The sequence below is a fragment of the Rana temporaria genome, chromosome 1 (assembly GCF_905171775.1).
Source record: "Rana temporaria chromosome 1, aRanTem1.1, whole genome shotgun sequence".
Lineage (NCBI taxonomy): Eukaryota > Metazoa > Chordata > Amphibia > Anura > Ranidae > Rana > Rana temporaria.
The window spans coordinates 482,414,009-482,431,958 of NC_053489.1; the positions used below are offsets into that span (position 1 = coordinate 482,414,009).

At 40.9% G+C, this 17,950-nt stretch overlaps 1 protein-coding gene across 1 annotated transcript in view; it reads left to right on the forward strand.

Moving 5' to 3' along the window:
* The window catches only part of CENPE (centromere protein E), a 176,040-nt gene that overhangs the window by 9,552 nt on the left and 148,538 nt on the right, over window positions 1–17,950 (forward strand). The window contains 6 exon segments of the mRNA XM_040346326.1: window positions 756–841; window positions 2,693–2,782; window positions 2,889–3,007; window positions 13,482–13,601; window positions 15,788–15,869; window positions 17,835–17,902. Coding sequence (XP_040202260.1) covers window positions 756–841; window positions 2,693–2,782; window positions 2,889–3,007; window positions 13,482–13,601; window positions 15,788–15,869; window positions 17,835–17,902 — 565 coding nt within the window.

The window sequence follows — 17,950 nt, forward strand, 5'->3', positions numbered from 1 at the left end:
TTCGGTTTGATCTGCAACTGCCATGGTGCTGCACATGTGATTAGTTATGACACCAGCCATTTGATGGTTTGACAGTTTGGTTGAGGACACAAGCAAATGTCAATTAGCAATCCCAGCATTCCAGGAATGTAACTGATTTTTGAAACTGTTAAATCAATTGGGTTTAGTTCTGCTTTATGATTTACTGCTGTTCAGGGGCTCTGGGCTTCAGCAAAATGGCTCCAGCAGCAAGAAGAAACAGGTGCAATGCTGAAGGCCATTTACAGCAAACACTAACTTTGGTAGCATAATTACTAATGTGGAATGTACTGTATGTTCCTTGCTTAAGAACATTATTTTTTATGAAGTTGTTATGGGTAAAGTTATGCTTTAAATACTGTGTAGGTTGGCACCAGTCCTGCAATGTAAGCCTCTGTCGGTAAATGACATATTTGTGATGGAAGTTAGAAGCCGCTTTGACCACATTTGTGGTTCTGAGACTTTTGGGACACTCTAGAAAAAAATGAAAATGAAATGATTTATGAAAACGTGACAATGGTTTGGAAAGCTTGCCAGCACACACAAACATTTGTGAAACTTTAACAATGCGTTATTTGCATTGCTTATGTAAAAGGGCCAATCCCCTTGCTGTAGTCTAAGATTCATTGTAGCTACAAAGACATACATAAAATAGCCTAATAATGAAGACCACGATATGGACAGTGTCCTACAGACAGGCAGACATTGTAAAAATGTTATTTCTTTCTAAATTCTAGGGAACGGGGGGATCAAGTGAACGTGTTTTGGAAAGCAGAAAACTCTACTATATCGCAGATTGATGGCACAAGATCTTTTCATTTTGGTAAGTCTTGGTAATGTTTTTCAAATGTTTGGATCAAATGTGTTTCCTAACCTACAGGATGTAGCTTGGGGGTGTCAGGTGATCAGATAGGTTGACTGAATATTCATTTATGTTTATACCAGGGGTATGCCCTGGATTATACATATTTGAAAGATTAGATTAAGATCTTTAGTCCTAAACAAATCGGTCTTAAAGCAGAGTTTCCATCAAAATAATATTGCATTAATCGTCATATTTTATACCTGGGGGGAATAAAAAACATTTGAAAAACAAAGGTTTTGGGGTGGGCGTTGCATGATGACCGCTCATCACTGCTGTTCAGCGGGATTCGGGAAGTAAGTGCTTGTGGGCTTCACATGCCCACAAGCAAAATTAAAACCTCAGCAATGAATTTTTATTCATTTTAATGAAAAAAATCGGGCGATCGGCGGCGGATTTGGACAAAGTAAGTCAAATTTTTGTTGGTATAGAATTGCCTGATGAAAGAACTTTTAAAAATTGCAATGTGATTGGAACCCCACTTTAATACCATGCATGCTGTTTTAACCACAACTGGGCACTTAAACACCCTTCCTAACCAGACCAATTTCCAGCTTTCGGTGCTCTTACGTTTTGAATGACAATTACTCAGTCATACAACACTGTACCGAAATGATTTTTTTGGCATTTTTTTCACACAAATAGAGTTTTCTTTTGGTGGTATTTAATCATCGTTGTGTTTTTTTTTTTTTTTTTTTTTTTTTTGCTCTAAAAAAAATAAAATACTGAAAATTCTGTAAAAAAAAAAAAAACGCAGCGTTAGCGGGATCAGCCCAGATACCTGCTATCACCTGTGTTTTGCCCTTCCGCCCAGCCCACCCAAGTGCAGTATCGATCAATCACTGTCGCTTACAAAACACTAAACACGTAACTGCAGCGTTCGTAGAGTCAGGCCTGATCCCTGCGATCGCAAATTTTTTTTCTTTTTTTTTTTTTTTTTTTTTTTTTCTTTCGGTAGCGTTTCTATACAGTTGCTGACAGCCTAGGAGCTTTTTTACCTATGAATCTTACTAGTTGTACCAGTAAATTTAGAGCCCAAAATAGCAAATTGAATGTACACTAGTGAAGAGGCCTACACGTTTCTGAGCATGACAGATAGTGAAGAGGAGATCACTCGTCTGTCAGATTCAGGCTCAGAATACAATCCTGTAGACAGCGGTTCCATGACAGGTGGCTCTGACGATGAAGTTGTGATCTTTGCTAAGGTCAGGCATACCCGACCCCATTCTTCAGCTGTTGTTGAGGTGCAAGAACCGCAGGGCTCTCATATGGAGCAGAGAAGTACTAGTGCCGCTCATCCTTCTGGTGAACTAGCAAGCACCAGCCGCCTAGTACACCCTGGTCGTACATTCAGCACAATCAAGAAGTTAAGTGTCCTAGGGAGGAGTTTCTAACTGTATGGGTGATGGGCTGCTTGGGAGTAGAGAGATCCTTTTTCCTGATCACTCGGAACTGCAGATCTCTCTCGCTCTACTTCCCTGTCAGAACGGGGATCTGTCTGTTTACCTTGACAGATCCCCGTTCAGGCTCTCTGTGGAGCGATTGTGGGTGGCCGCCGGCCACGTGCATCGGCTCCGGGGACATGGTGTGGGCACCTGCTAAAGCCTTTTAAAAAGCCAATGTTCAATGATGGCAATTTGCACATGCCATGCCAACCTGCCACAGTACAACTGCGGCAGGTGGTGGAAAGTAGTTCATTAAAAATGGTATAACCAGTATAGCTGAACTTAATGTAAATTTCCTAACTTGCATTGTTATAAAAATGAAAGTATTCTGTCATTATTATCTTTTATTTTTTTTATTTTTTTGTAGATCGTGTCTTTGATTTATTTGAAACAACAGCTCAAGTTTATCAAGAAGTAGCGATTCCAATTATTCGCTCAGCTCTACATGGATACAATGGTAATTCTTTTGTGTGGGTTTGTTTTGGAATACATAAAAGTCCAACTTTTACCTTGATTTTTGTGACTATTCAAGTCCTGAATACCTATTTTTTATTCTATTTCAGGCACAATATTTGCTTATGGGCAGACCTCTTCAGGCAAAACATACACAATGATGGGGTCTCCTGATTGTCTGGGAATTATACCTCAAGCAGTTAAGGAGATCTTTAGAATCATTACAGAGGTATGTATGTAAAGATTTGTAAATGTAATTTTATCTTCAAACAAACATGTTATGAATCCTTTGCCTAGCCATCCCATTTCTCACACTCTTACCAATTACGTCATAAAGTTAGAGAAGTTTGATATTTTTAGACAGAATGCTGGAATGAATACAATTTCTTTCTAACCACAATACTCTTTCCGGCATAATGAGGTGGTGTTGTTGTTGTTCTATCTTTTATTGTCCTGGGTTAATATTTTAACCACCTGCTGAGCACATACAGTGGGTAAAATATGTATTGAACACGTCGCCATTTTTCTAGGTAAATGTATTTCTAAAGGTGCGATTAACCATTTCACCACATGTTGGTAACAACCCATGCAATCCATACAAAAAAAACATATATTCAGAAATTTAAGTTATATGACCTATAGAAAAAGTATTGAACGCATGAAAAAGGAGGTGCAAAAAGGCATGGAAAGCTAAGACACCAGCTGAAATCTATCATTAATTAGAAAGCAATCCAGCCCATTGTCAATAAATATCAGCCGGTATAGTCTCCACTGATGACTTATCAAAAGGTGTTACAGGAGTCTCATGATGGGTAAAGGCAAAGATCTCTCAATACCTTTGCAACCTTATTGTTGCAAAACATACTGATTGAATTGGTCACAGAATGATTTCTAAACTTCTGAATGTTCCAGTGAGCACTGTTGGGGCCATAATCCGTAAAATGCAAAGAACAAAATTTCACCATAAACATGCCACGACCAGGTGCTCTTTGCAAGATTTCTGAAAAATAATTATCTGAAATTATCCACGAGCCAAGGACCAGCTTCAGAAAGACCTGGAATTGACAGGTACAATTGTTTCTAAGAAAACAAAAAGTTATGTACTCAACTGCCATGGCCTGTATACACACTCACCATGCAAGACTCAATTGCTGAAGAAAAAGAATGTTGAAGGTCATTTTAAGTTTGCTGCACAACATTTAGACAAGCTTTTTCTCATGGACCTTGAGATATTAAAGTGTTTCTACTTGACATCTGTTACACAGGAGAGGGACATTCAATGCAAGGCTTTTGAAATGCTAAGTGGAACCAGCTTGGGAAATACCTTTTATTGTGTTCTGCAGGTTAAGAGCGGGTGTTGGAGCCAGTCCGTCTGGCTAGAATTGGTGATTGAAGGTTAATTGAATCTATTATGTATGTTTGAAGATGTATGTGTTTACGCTAAGGGACTTTGTATTGTTCTAAATGTTAGAAGCCTGTCAGCTGTATTGAATTGGCATTCTATTGTCTAAAGCAATGTAACCTCTCAGAGGTAGTAATTAAGTAGACCGGGTTATTGTGTACATTGATTACCCCCTGGGGCTTCTGTCTCAATACACAAGTCTTTCTATCCAAGCTATTGGACCAATCCCTGTTGACAATTTCAAGTCCTCATTTGCATGGTCAAGGAGGACTTGAGTGAAGACTGCATACTTTACAATTGACCAATGGGAAAGTGGTTGTTGGGGGTGGGATGTACCAAATTCTGTATAAAAGTGTGCTGTGTACTTGAAAATAAAGAGTCCTGTTTGAACTTGCATACAGCCTGCCTGGTGTTTGTTCTTAATGGGTCTGAACGGCACATAGCTGTAGTTCGGACCCCGGAACCTTGGATGACTGGACCATCAGACGTTGCAATCTGCAAGCTGACTCACTGGTAGCAGAGGAGTGTCGGGAGAGCAGAACCGGATGAGAAAGGATCTCGTCACACTTGTGAAATACTGGGAGAATATAGTCTGGTCAGATGAGACCAAAATTGAACTCTGGATGCCATAAAACACCACGTTTAGAGGTCAAATGGCACTGCACATCACCCCAACAGTGAAGTTTGGAGGTGAGAACATCATTGTGTGGGGCAATTTTTCAGCATACACTACTGGCAAACCTCCATATCATTGAACGAATAGATGAATGGAAAAATGTACCAAGACCCTCTTGCTAAAAATCTGCTGCCATCTACCAGGATGATGAAGATGAAACGAGAGTGGACATTTCCTTTTAGCAAAGCAATGATCACAAACCTAAGGAAACTCTCAATTGGTTTCAAAGAAAGAAAATAAAGTTGCTAGAATGGCCCAGCCAATCGCCTGACTTGAATCCCAATAGAAAATCTATGGAAAGAACTAGGGCTGCAACTAACGATTATTTTCATAATAGATTAGTTGGCCGATTATTGTTTCGGATAATAGCCTTAAAAAAATAAATAAGCATTTTTAATTTTTTTGGGCCAATTTGTTGTTGGGCAGATTACAAAACACAAATTGCCGCAAAAACACATTGCATGCTTTTCTGCAGCTTCTCCATTGAAGTATATTGAACCAAAAAAAAAGTTTAAAAAAGTCCTTGCCCTTTCCAAATACGCTGCAGCTGAAAAAAAATCATGGATGTGAACGTGTCCCATAGTAAAACATGTAAATGAACTGTAGTGTTTCTGCATAAAGCACCAAAAAACAGGTGTGACCCCCGGCCTGAGAAGTTTAGTAACATAATGGGGTTAAGAAAACAAAAATAAGTACAAAAAGAGCAAATAATCGCTACTGTAAGGGGTTAATTTTTGTACTGTGGGACAGTGAAAGTAGTAATTACAGTAGCGATTTGCTTTTTTGTACTATAAAGGGCTAAGTGTTTTTTTTTTTTTTTTTTTTTTTTTTTAACACCATTATGTTACTGGCCAATTATTTGATTATGGAAATTGTAATCGATTAATCGACAACTAATTGATTATGAACTTAATCGATTAGTTGTTTCGACCCTAGAAAGAACTAAAGATCAGAACCTTTCAAGATTTGAAGACCATGCATGCGATTAGTTCCTTCATACAGGAAGAGTCTTGAAGCTGTCATTACCAACAAAGGATTTTGTACCAAGTACTGAATAGATTTCAGTGGGCGTGTTTAATACTTTTCCCTGTGTCATTCCATTTTATTACACATAACTTAATTTCTGAACTTATTTGTTTTGGTTTCTTTGTATGTATGGATTGCAGGGGTTCTTTGTTACCAACATGTGATGAAAATTTCATGTCGGTAACGCCTTTAGAAATCCATTTACCTAGAGAAATGGTGACGTGTTTAAAGGGGATGTAAAGGTACAAAATCCCCCCCCCCCCCCCCAAATAGCTTCCTTTTACCTTAGTGCAGTCCTCCTTCACTTACCTCATCCTTTGATTTTGCTTTTAAATGTCCTTATTTCTTTTGAGAAATCCTCACTTCCTGTTCTTCTGTTTGTAACTCCACACAGTAATGCAAGGCTTTCTCCCTGGTGTGGAGTGTCGTGCTCGCCCCCTCCCTTGGACTACGAGAGTCAGGACGCTCACTAACACACAGCTCATTTCTCTATACATAATGTAGAGAGCGTCCTGACTCTCCTGTAGTCCAAGGGAGGGGGCGAGCACGACACTCCACACCAGGGAGAAAGCCCCACATTACTGTGTGAAGTTACAGATGGAAGAACAGGAAGTGAGGATTTCTCAGAAGAAATAAGGACATTTAAAAGCAAAATGGAAGGATGAGGTAAGTGAAGGAGAACTGCACTAAGGTAAAGGAAGCTATTTGGGGGGAAAAAAAATTGTAGCTTTACAACACCTTCTTGTTTTCTTGTTTTCTTTCTTCTCATACAATCTTTAACAATTCATTAACCGGAAGAAATTGTTCCTTATCATTTTTGTACAAATACAAAAAGTGAGATCTCCTAAATTAGTATACTGGGAGGCAAATAATAGCATTTTTTGGAGTTGAGGAGCACACCAGGCCAGTAGTTCTATATAATATCATAATTTGTACTATTTATCAACCCTCCTTTTTATTCCTCCCCACTTGGTACTACTCCATTAATTTTTTTTTACTGTTGGTTTCGTAAATCTATTTCATCGCCTGGTTGTCTCCCTTCCCCCATCTAAATCCAAAGGCCACAGGAGCGCCACAGCTCTACCAAGATATCCCCCATGTGCCTTTTCAATCGGCTATTATATTTGGTTATTCTCTACCCAATCTATAATTCTTACCCCTTAGAGAGAAGTGCCCTTTTTCTCCAGCCATGGTTTCCACATTTACTCAAAGTCCTTAAGATTACTATATCTATATCTATCTCTGCTCTTTCTTTACAGATTGACTCGTTTATTACCCTGGTCCATTCTCTTATTGCCGGTGGCGTTGTTGCCTGCCATCGCATGGCTATTAATTTTCTGGCTTGAAACAAACCTCTCAATATTGCAACTGTGGTACTTCTTTTCTCCTCCTGGAATAGGGGCGTTTGGTTCCACACTAGGGTTTGTGTCCTAATTTGGGCTTCAAGGGCGTGCCCTACCTGGAGATAAGTAAAAAATGAGTGTTGCGGGATATTAAATTCCTCCCTCAAATCCTGGAACTTCCTATACCTGTCGCCTTTATACAGTTGTCTCAGCCTTTTTATACCGCACATTTCCCATTCCCCCACCTTTCCTATCTGAAGTATTTCCTGTTGGTTAGGGTTATTCCACAGAGGGGTATACTCGGTGAGTCCAGTATAACCCATCAGTTTTGTTTACCTTTTTCCATATTTTTATTGTTGGGGGTCCTATATCTAAAGGAATCTGCTTCTAATACTTCAATAACAGAATTGTGTGAAGCACCATTCAGCATTATTCTCCCATTAAGGGTGTCCGTCCGTCCGTCCGGTTTTTATAAAACCATTTTCTACAAATCCAAACAGGACAATTATCCATTATATTGAGCAGTTGTGGCTGCCAAATCATCTTAATTAAGCTGCATCTGCCAGCCACTGATAAAGGGAGCCGTTTCCAAGTATAGATTTTTTGTTTAAATTTAGCCAATAGGGGGATTAGATTTTTATCTATATATTGATTAGGATCTTTCGTCACCAGTATCCCCAAATATTTGTGTCCACCACCTTCAATTGTGGTATTCCCAATACCCCAGTTTCTCCAATTGGGTCTACCGGTAATAACTCTGATTTTCCCCAATTTATCTCTAGACCCGCAAAGCTACCAAATTCCTCTACTCATTGCTCTTACCAGTGATTGTTCCGGATCACCCAAGTAGAGGAGAATATCATCGGCATAGAGCGCAATTCTTTCGTCTCCCGTCTTCCTTTGAAATCCAGTTATCTCAGTGCTTGACCTTCTGGCAATCGCCAATGGTTCCATCGATAGGGCGAAGAGCAGGGGTGACAAAGGGCACCCCTGTCTCGTCCCCCTCTCTAATAGAATCTTTTTTGGAAATTCATTAATTCTAATTTTAGCACTAGGACTGTCGTAAAGCATTTTTATCCAGACAGTAAATTTCGGACCAAATCCAAACTTTCCCAGTACCCTCCAAATATAACCCCATTCTTCACTGTCAAACGCTTTTGTCACATCCAGTGACAATACGGCTCTCGTTCCCTCAGACTCCGTCGGGGTTTGTACATTTTAAAAAGGTCCTTATATTCATGCTGGTGGATCTGTTGGCTATGAATCCCGTCTGGTCTGGATGGATCAATTTTGAAATAAGCCTATTAAGCCTCGATGCCAAGACTTTAGCCACTATCTTGGCATCCGAGCACAGGAGGGAAATTGGTCTATATGCAGCCGGATCTAAGGGGTCCTTGCCTTCTTTTGGGATAACTATAATGGTTGCTTCCAACATTGACGCTGGAAGTCTTCCCTCCTTGGCCGCTCCATTTAATGCTTTTATGTGCTCTGGTAGTGTAATATTTATATATTTCTGTCGGGAGTCCATCTGGGCCTGGCGACTTTTGATTTGCCATATCTGCTACTGCCTGCTGGATTTCTATGATTGATATTGGAGTTTCTAACTCATCTCTTTCCGCTTGTGTAATAGACGGGATCTCTAACCTCCCCAGAAAACCCTCCATTTCTACATCCATCCCCACCTTCTGTGCGGTATACAGTTTTTCATAGTGCAGACCTTTCAGGGGTACTATCTCTGAGGTGTCTGATGTTGTTGCCCCTCCTGCTGCTCTAATAGCCCAGATATCAGAGGGTAGGGAGTTCGACTGCAAAGGAGGACTGCCGCAAGAAGAGTCGTCTGATCTCCACCTCCCGCATGATTACCATCTTATATGCTTGTTGTTTCTCTAGCCATATTTCTTTCTTCTCTAGCGTTGGATCTATTACATAATTATTTTCTGCCTCCAATGCTTCTCTACGGATATTTTGCTCTCCTTTACCTTTTTTTTATTACATTTGGCCACCTGCTGGATCAGGATACCCCTCGGGTATGCTTTCAGGGCATCCCATAGTGTCCCTGTAGAATCTTCATTCAATTCCCTCAGTTTGGCCAGGATCCCGTCTGATTCTTTTATTAGCTCAAACCAATAAGGGTTAATTTTCCACTCTGAGATTTTTGTCCCCCTAGGTTTACTGTTAAAACCATTGGGGAGTGGTCCGACACTCCTTTTGGCAGGTATACTATCTTTCCCATGACCCGTAATGCTCTCTCATTCCCCAGGACCATATCTATCCTGGAGAGTGTGGAGTGCGTGCTTGAGTAGCAAGAGTATTTCTGAACGCCCGGACTCGCTCACTCTCCACATATCAATTAGTCCAACTTCTTCCATAAATTGGCTGTCGGCTTTTCCCTATAGAGTCTGAATACGACAGTGCAGGAAACCTATCGACCCTTGGGTCTAAAACCTCGTTGAAATCTACTACTACTACTACTACTACTACTACTACTACTACTACCGGTATTTCTCCCTTACCCTGTATAAATTCATTTAATCTTAACATTATATCTATTTTAAGAGCTAGAGGAATATAAATGTTTGCTATTACATACATTCTGTTATCAATTGTACAATGCAGAAAAACATATCGACCGTTCTCGTCTATACTGGTCTGCCTGCAGGAAAACCCCATCCCAGCTTTCACCATTACTCCCACCCCTTTCGAGTATGAAGAGTGTACTGAGTGGAACTGAATTGGATATTTTTTACTCTGGAGTTGTTGGATTGTATCCTTTGTTAGGTGTGTTTCCTGCAGGCAGATCAGCTCTACCCCATATCTTTCCATTGTAGAGAGCACTGCTGCTCTTTTGGCTACTGTCCCCAGGCCTCAGACATTCCATGAGCCTATATTTAATATTTTACTCTGCATTCAGGGGTGTGGAGTATATCGTAAGTCGAGGATACCGCCCCCCAAAAAAAAGAAAAAACAAGGAAAAATATGCATAACACATCACTACCCCTATTTCCTTATTTTGTCCTACAGTCCCGTGCCTACTACTCATTTACCATGCTTTTTAAGAATTGTAGCCCAACCACCTGAAAAGGTGTGTGTGTGTGTGTGTGTGATCATCAAATTATTTCTGTGTAAATTTCAAACTCTATTTTAGTATAACAATCCTTTTCCCATTGTGTCACCTTGCAACCTCCCAATGTGTTTTCATTGTATTATTCTTTAGTGCAGTATCATTAATTTCTATACTCTCATTCAGTTCATATTTTACATACAGTAGTGAACAATTTTGAATCCTGTGTAACCTACCCTTTCCCATCCTCCGTTCCCCTGGGGACCTTTTGGTGACCATTTCCACACCACTCCGTATTTACTCCCACCCCGTCTCATTCATCATCCGTGCGCGTCTTACCTCCCCCACCTAATTTTATAAATTAAAGGGGGAAAAAAAAACCCATCTCCCTTAATAAGGGGGGGGGGCTGGGGACCCAAAAAGGAGAAAATAAAAGTTAAGGAAGAAAAGTCCTAGAATAAAGGAAACAAAAAAAACACAGGGGGAAAAACACTACATTTCCCTTCCTTTCCATTCTCCCCCCTCACTCCCCTCTCAGTATCTCCTTCTCGTCTCTTCCCTTTACTAACACTTTTTCTTGTTCTCCTCCAACCACCTCTCCACGCTTGCTGGGGTATCAAAGATCTGGGTTCCTCCTGATGTCACTACCCTTAGCCGGGCTGGGTACAGCAGGGCATATGTTGGCCTATATTTCTGTAATGTACGCTTAACGGGTATAAATTCTGCTCTACGCCTCTGTAGTTCCGGCGAGAAGTCGGAATATAATGATATTTTTGTATCTTTTAAAAGAGACCTTTCCCGCTTCTCTAGCTATCCGCAGTAATGTCACTTTGTCCTTTTTATACTTGAAAAATTTAAATAAAAGTGGCCTAGGGTGCCCTCCTGCTGGGGGAGCCCTAAAGGACTCTATGTGCTCTTTCTATTGAGATCGTTGTTGAAAATGTCTCTCCCAAAGGTTTCAATGAGCCATATTTCCAGGAACTCTATAGGGTTAGCACCCTCGCTCTTTTCCGGCAACCCCACCAGTCTGACACTGTCTCTTCTGAGCCTGTTATCCATCTCGTCCATTTTTGACGCGTATCTACCCATCTGTTCCTTAAGAATTTTCACCTCGTTTATTAATGGGGATACATCGTCTTCGAGTTGGCTTGTCCTTGCCTCTAGGGCCAATATTTATGCAGTTTTTTGCAGTTCTTGCCGGACCCCTACTAAGTCCTTCTTTAATCTGGTCACAAAGTTCTTTTAATGAGCTCTTGCATGCATTCACCACTAAAAATACGTCCTTTAGTGTTGGTTCCATCTCTAATGGTGAGCATGACGCCGCTATTGCTGCTGTATTTAGTTCTGACAGCCCTGGGGTTTTATTACTTAATGTTTTAACTGCTGAAGGCCCTGCTGGGCCCTGAAGGGCTGTAGGTGCTTGCTGCCCCTGACTTTTCCTGTCTGACACTCCTCCCTGCAGTGCTTTAGGCTGTGTCCCCTTTTTTATTGGGGTTGGGATCTGCGCAGAGGAGTGGGCATACTGCTCCAGTTTTGCCGCGGCTGTTGCCTGCTGTGCATTCTTCTCTTTTGCAGAGCGTAGCTGCTGCATCTCTAGGTCTTTATATTTCAAGGAATACACTTCTTTCCTAAGCCAAAATCTTAATATGAAACGGTATTCAGCATTCGGCGCTACTGAAGAACTGAGCACCAGTCGTACCCATGAGTCGGGTAGCTAAAAAGATCATCAACTTCTGTGCATTTTTAACCCTTCCTGAGAGGAGGGGAAAAAAATAAAAAAACACACAGAAAAAAAAGAGGTCAAGAAGGACTGTGCTCCATGTAGACAATTAGTGACTGCAGCTTTGATTCAATAAGCTAAGGCAGAAGCATATAGTCTATAGCAGGCATATGGAATTAGCGGACCTCCAGCTGTTGTAAAACTACAACTCCCATTATGCCTCTGCCTCTGGATGTCCTGCTTGTGACTGTCTATCACATTTTTTTTTTTTTTTTTTCCATCCTTAACCAGGGTTTGGGAGCATGGGAGTACAAATATGCATGCATACACTATGCTGCTATGATTCCAATCCTCCTATCCTGTAGCTCTGTATCCTGCTACTTCATGTAGTTTTAAGAGCCATCAACAGGATAGAGGGGAAAAAATAAAATAAAAAAAGCAACGGCTCAGCATTCCAATGGCACTGGCATTCCATCCACCTTCCAATTAACATTCGGTTACAATCCGTTACTCACGTGACCTGTCTGGAAAGAAGTGAAAGTCCTCAGGTCCCGGAGTGTTTATACTAGTCACGGAAGCACACCATGTCTCACTCATGGACCGTTATCATTGCCGTTCTTCTCTTTTTCCTTCTAGTAATCCAGCGTGTAGATCAGCATGTCAGCCTGTCGTCTGCTTGTACGTTCCTCCTGTAGATGGGCAGTGTAGAACTGATAGGAGCGGAGCAGGGCAGAGATCTGGGCTCAGAGCGCCTGTGTAGCGTGTGGCTGGCAGCTGCAAGGAGGGTCGGGGTCAGGTGGATATACCGCCAGCTAGCTTTCCTCTTGTCAGGGGAGCTCAAAACGCCCGATCAGCGTTCGGTCAACCAGCATGGTGTGGAGAGGAGACACGCACGGCTGCACACACACTCACTCCTCCATCCGATCACGCCCCCCCCCCCTCATTTACAACACGTTTAATACTTATTTTACCTGCTGTAATGCAATGTGCAGCAGAAAAGAGTGGGCTTTAAAGTCCACGTGCCACATATGCAACCATGTCTACTGAGATTTCTGTGCTGAAAGTGCACTGTTAGGCTGGCCATACACTATTCATGCTGAACTGGCTGCTGCTAGCGATGATCACTGTCTTCTCCCAGCAAACCCCCCTCCCTGGGAGATGACCATTGCTGATTCCCCTGTCAACACTGTCTGTTGCAGGAAAGAAATGTGCACCATTTAGTTATAGTTATAAGCGGGAGAAAGTGGGACAAGCTCCTGATCATTTGACCACTGTGACAGCGGATCGCGATGATCATGATATTCCAATAACCTGGCCTTTAGACTGTAATAAAGGTAATATTCCTGCTTACCTAATCTGGTGTTACAGATAGAATGTCATTAATTTATAATGTATGCAAATGTTATATTGGTAATATGAACACCCTATGAGGTGTATGAGTATGTGATGGTTTGTTTGCATCTACCCTTTTTTAGATACCGAGCAGGGAGTTCTTACTGCGTGTGTCGTATATGGAAATCTATAATGAAACGGTCACCGATCTTCTGTGTGATAGTAGAAAAAAGAAGCCTTTGGAAATCCGTGAAGATTTTAATGTAAGCTAAAGATAATTTTTTTTTTCTTTTATTACACTAGCTCTTTGAAGTGTATGTCCAGGCATCACCCACCCTTTACCCCCAAACCTCCCTCTCCCTTCTGGTGCGTGTGTGTGTGTGTGTGTGGTTTTTTTTTTTTTATACATACATACATACATACATACATACATACATACATACATACATACATACATACATACATACATACATACATACATACATACATACATACATACATACATACATTCTTTTTTTTTTTTTTTTGTACCTTCTGACTATTCATTTTAACTTGGGTGACTGGAGCTCCACTGGTCTTCAAATTATATAGTTTAAATACCATGTCCTAGATTAATTGCTTATACATTTCAGTTGGCTTGTTCAATACTTTTTTTCCCTTTTATTACACACAACTTAATTTCTGAACTTATTGGTGTTGGTTTCTTTCTTGGTTCAGTACTTATTTTACTGTGTGTGTGTGTGTGTGTCTCTCTGTCACAGAGGCTGCAAATCGGCTGAGTGCAGAGCGTACATTTTCTGGGACAGGATCTCTAACCCTGTGTCCCGATCTTATAGATAGCAGGTTGTGTACCCAGGTGCACACAGCCCATATAATGAGGGGCTGGGAAGAGCAGAAGAGAGGAAGGTGGCATGGAGCAGTGTCTGTGTGAGGATAAATGCTGTGTGTGCATTAAGGGACTACAAGCTGTGTGTGTGTGTTTAAAAAGCCCAAAGCTGTGTGCGTCCAAGACTGAGACCGGAAGATCTGGTGGTTTGAGGGACCAGTACCTATGGCAGCAGTGCTGTTGAAGCGTTGCCAGGTGGGCTGGTATTTTCATTTATCTTTGAATGTCACTTAAACCCCTGTGTGGGATCCCTGAGTGGATTTTTTTTTTGTTTTTCCTCATTAAATGAACGTGGGCTACCAGGCCCTTAACGATATTTGTATGTTTGTGGTTTTGCTACAAAAAAACACATCTGACACCAGAGCTAACAACCTATGTTAAAACATACATACATGCATGCATACATACATAACAGACCAAAAGTTTGGACACACCTTCTCATTCAAAGAGTTTTCTTTATTTTCATGACTATGAAAATTGTAGATTCACACTGAAGGCATCAAAACTATGAATTGACACATGTGGAATTATACATAACAAAAAAGTGTGAAACTGAAAATATTTCATATTCTAGGTTCTTCAAAGTGGCCACCTTTTGCTTTGTTTACTGCTTGGCACACTATTGGCATTCTCTTGATGAGCTTCAAGAGGTAGTCACCTGGCGCAGCACCCCATCACTCTCCTTCTTGGTCAAATAGCCCTTACACAGCCTGGAGGTGTGTTTGGGGTCATTGTCCTGTTGAAAAATAAATGATGGTCCAACTAAACGCAAACCGGATGGAATAGCATGCCGCTGCAAGATGCTGTGGTAGCCATGCTGGTTAAGTATGCCTTCAATTTTGAATAAATCCCCAACAGTGTCACCAGCAAAGCACCCCCACACCATCACACCTCCTCCTCCATGCTTCACAGTGGGAGCCAGGCATGTAGAGTCCATCCGTTCACCTTTTCTGCGTCGCACAAAGACACAGGGGTTGGAACCAAAGATCTCAAGTTTGGACTCATCAGACCAAAGCCCAGATTTCCACTGGTCTAATGTCCATTCCTTGTGTTCTTTAGCCCAAACAAATCTCTTCTGCTTGTTGCCTTTCTTTAGCAGTGGTTTCCTAGCAGATATTCTACCATGAAGGCCTGATTCACACAGTCTCCTCTTAACAGTTCTAGAGATGTGTCTGCTGCAAAAGGTGGCTACCTTGAAGAACCTAGAATATGAAATATATTTTCAGTTGTTTCACACTTTTTTGTTATGTATAATTCCACATGTGTTTATTCATAGTTTTGATGCCTTCAGTGTGAATCTACAATTTTCATAGCCATGAAAATAAAGAAAAGTCTTTGAATGAGAAGGTGTGTCCAAACTTTTGGTCTGTACTGTACGTACAGCAACCAGATTTGTCTTAGGCTGTCCTCTAAACAAAAAAAAGAGCATGTTGGATGGATAACCTTTTCATTTACTTTTTATATGTTCGGGGGGGAAAAAAAATGTATAACAAATATAAATGTGATCAAGGATGAAAAGCATAAATCTGGCCTAATGTGTTTTGTTTTTTTTCCCATTTAAAGCGAAATGTGTATGTTGCTGACCTGAATGAGGAGCTTGTCACGTGTCCTGAACATGTCCTGCAATGGATCAAAAAGGGTGAAAGTAAGAAATGAGTTTCTGTAAATTTTTAGTACAGCAGTTTCACGCACTTGATATACAGCAATTTTCATTGAATAATTCCTCTCGGCTGTTTCTGCTGGTTTACCCTCCCTATTCTTCCTGGGGGTAATACAAAGTTCTGTGGTGTCGTCTCGGGTACCGGAGATGAGGGGAAATTTTCCAAGGAGGTAAACTTGTTCCAGTGACAGTTGTTTCCCCCACTTTTGGAGAGATATCCTCTTGCTTTCTGTTCCATCTCCAGGACAAGAAGTGATGGGAAATGGCAACAGTATGCAGACTAAAACTAACTTCTCCCTAATCTATCCAAAACTAAAGACATTTGAGCTCTTGAACCACTTAGGCCCTAATGCACACTGGACTATAATAATGTTCTAAAAACGCTAGTAGCTTTGCAGTGAGTTATTAAACTTTTTTTCAACCTTTTTGCAATAGCAGTCTTTAGCTTATTTTTTTCACGTTTAGCGTTATCGTTGTGTGTGGTTTTTTTTTTTTTTTTTTTGACTTATACTTGACTATGTGGGGAAATCATGTTCTCCCTGAAAATCCCTAGTGTTTTTGCCAGTCCCTCTGCTTTCCTATTTAAAAACTTGGATAGGATGCATTTAGGTGAAAAAACACAAGGGTTTACAACCCCTTTTTAGTGCTGCAAAGCCATATTTAAAGCATTGCTCACAAACCCAGCGATTTAAAGCAGTACTCTATTATAACTGGCTTTGTGAAAAATGCATTATATCTGGCTTTGTGCTTACCCACAAAGCCAGATAGAACGCAGTGCTGTTTTTATATCTGGCTTTGTGAGTGCTACTTTTAGTAGTGCCTGTAATCTTACATAATCCGTTAAAAACCCCATCCACAGCCAACATGTCTTGGGTTCGAACCAGTCGTGTGGCTACTTGGTGAGAGGCGTGCTCAGAGACAACAGTTGCACACTCCGAAAACAAAAGCCTTGACATTAAACAGCTGATAAGACTACCGCTGCCACTGGGGGGGGGGGGGGGAGTGCATAATGACCACTGCACTGTCTGGCCCCAGGAAATCCGACTGCGGCATAGTGCCAATGCCGGCAGGAAGAGAGGTGGGCAGGAACCAACCACACTGTTTCTCTTTTATACAGCACTGAATTTGACCTGCTTTCACGCGTGTAGAAGGTGGTTCTCCAGGTCTGGTACGCATGCTGGGGTTTGCCAAACCCCCCCCCCTCCCCAAAAGCTCTTATGCAGCTGAGAACACATGGGGGCAGAGGAAATGTGATCACTTCTAAAGAAAACATAATTACCCCACCCCTTTTTTTTTTTTTTTAATATCGACACACAAATGTTTTACCTTTTTGTTTAAATTATAAAGTCAATGGGCTGTTTTGCAAGGTGATCGTTTAAAATTACTTATATTAAAAATGTGTGTGTGTGTGTGTGTGTTTGTTTTTGGGGGGGGGGGGGGGTGTTCCCCCTATTCAGGAGCAGGTACGCTTCTGACAGGTACCCCCCTCCCACAATTCTCTGAGAATTACAACTGCTTGTACACCCCAAGCCAGTTACCGTATTTGTAGCTGCTGACTCATAGATTATAAAAAATGTTTTATATAATTTTATGGGTGTGTGTGGTTTTTTTTTTTTTTTTTTTTTTTTTTTTTATGCTGTAGGGTACAGTTAGAACATTTGTCAGGCTTTTTATGGCTGCTTGGCTTTTACTGGGAAGTTTTGCCCTTATACCTTTTTGTTAGGAACCTCCCAAGAAGCAATTTTGTATTAACCCTTCCTGTTCTAAACCACTCTAATTGCTGCAGATGTGCTTTATAATAGGACTTCCTTTCTTTAGGTGTCTTGCTGACGAATAGGGGGAATCAACCAACAGATAAACCAGGCGTTTTTCCACGTTGTTTAAAAAAAATTAAATAAAAACCTTTGTTTGAAATTTAATTTAACTACAGAAATTTGTATTCTTTTGCAGAAAACAGACATTATGGGGAGACAAAAATGAATGAGCACAGTAGCCGATCTCATACAATTTTTAGAATGGTAAGTTAATTTTATTTTTTTTATTGCTTTGCCTTTAAAATAGGATAC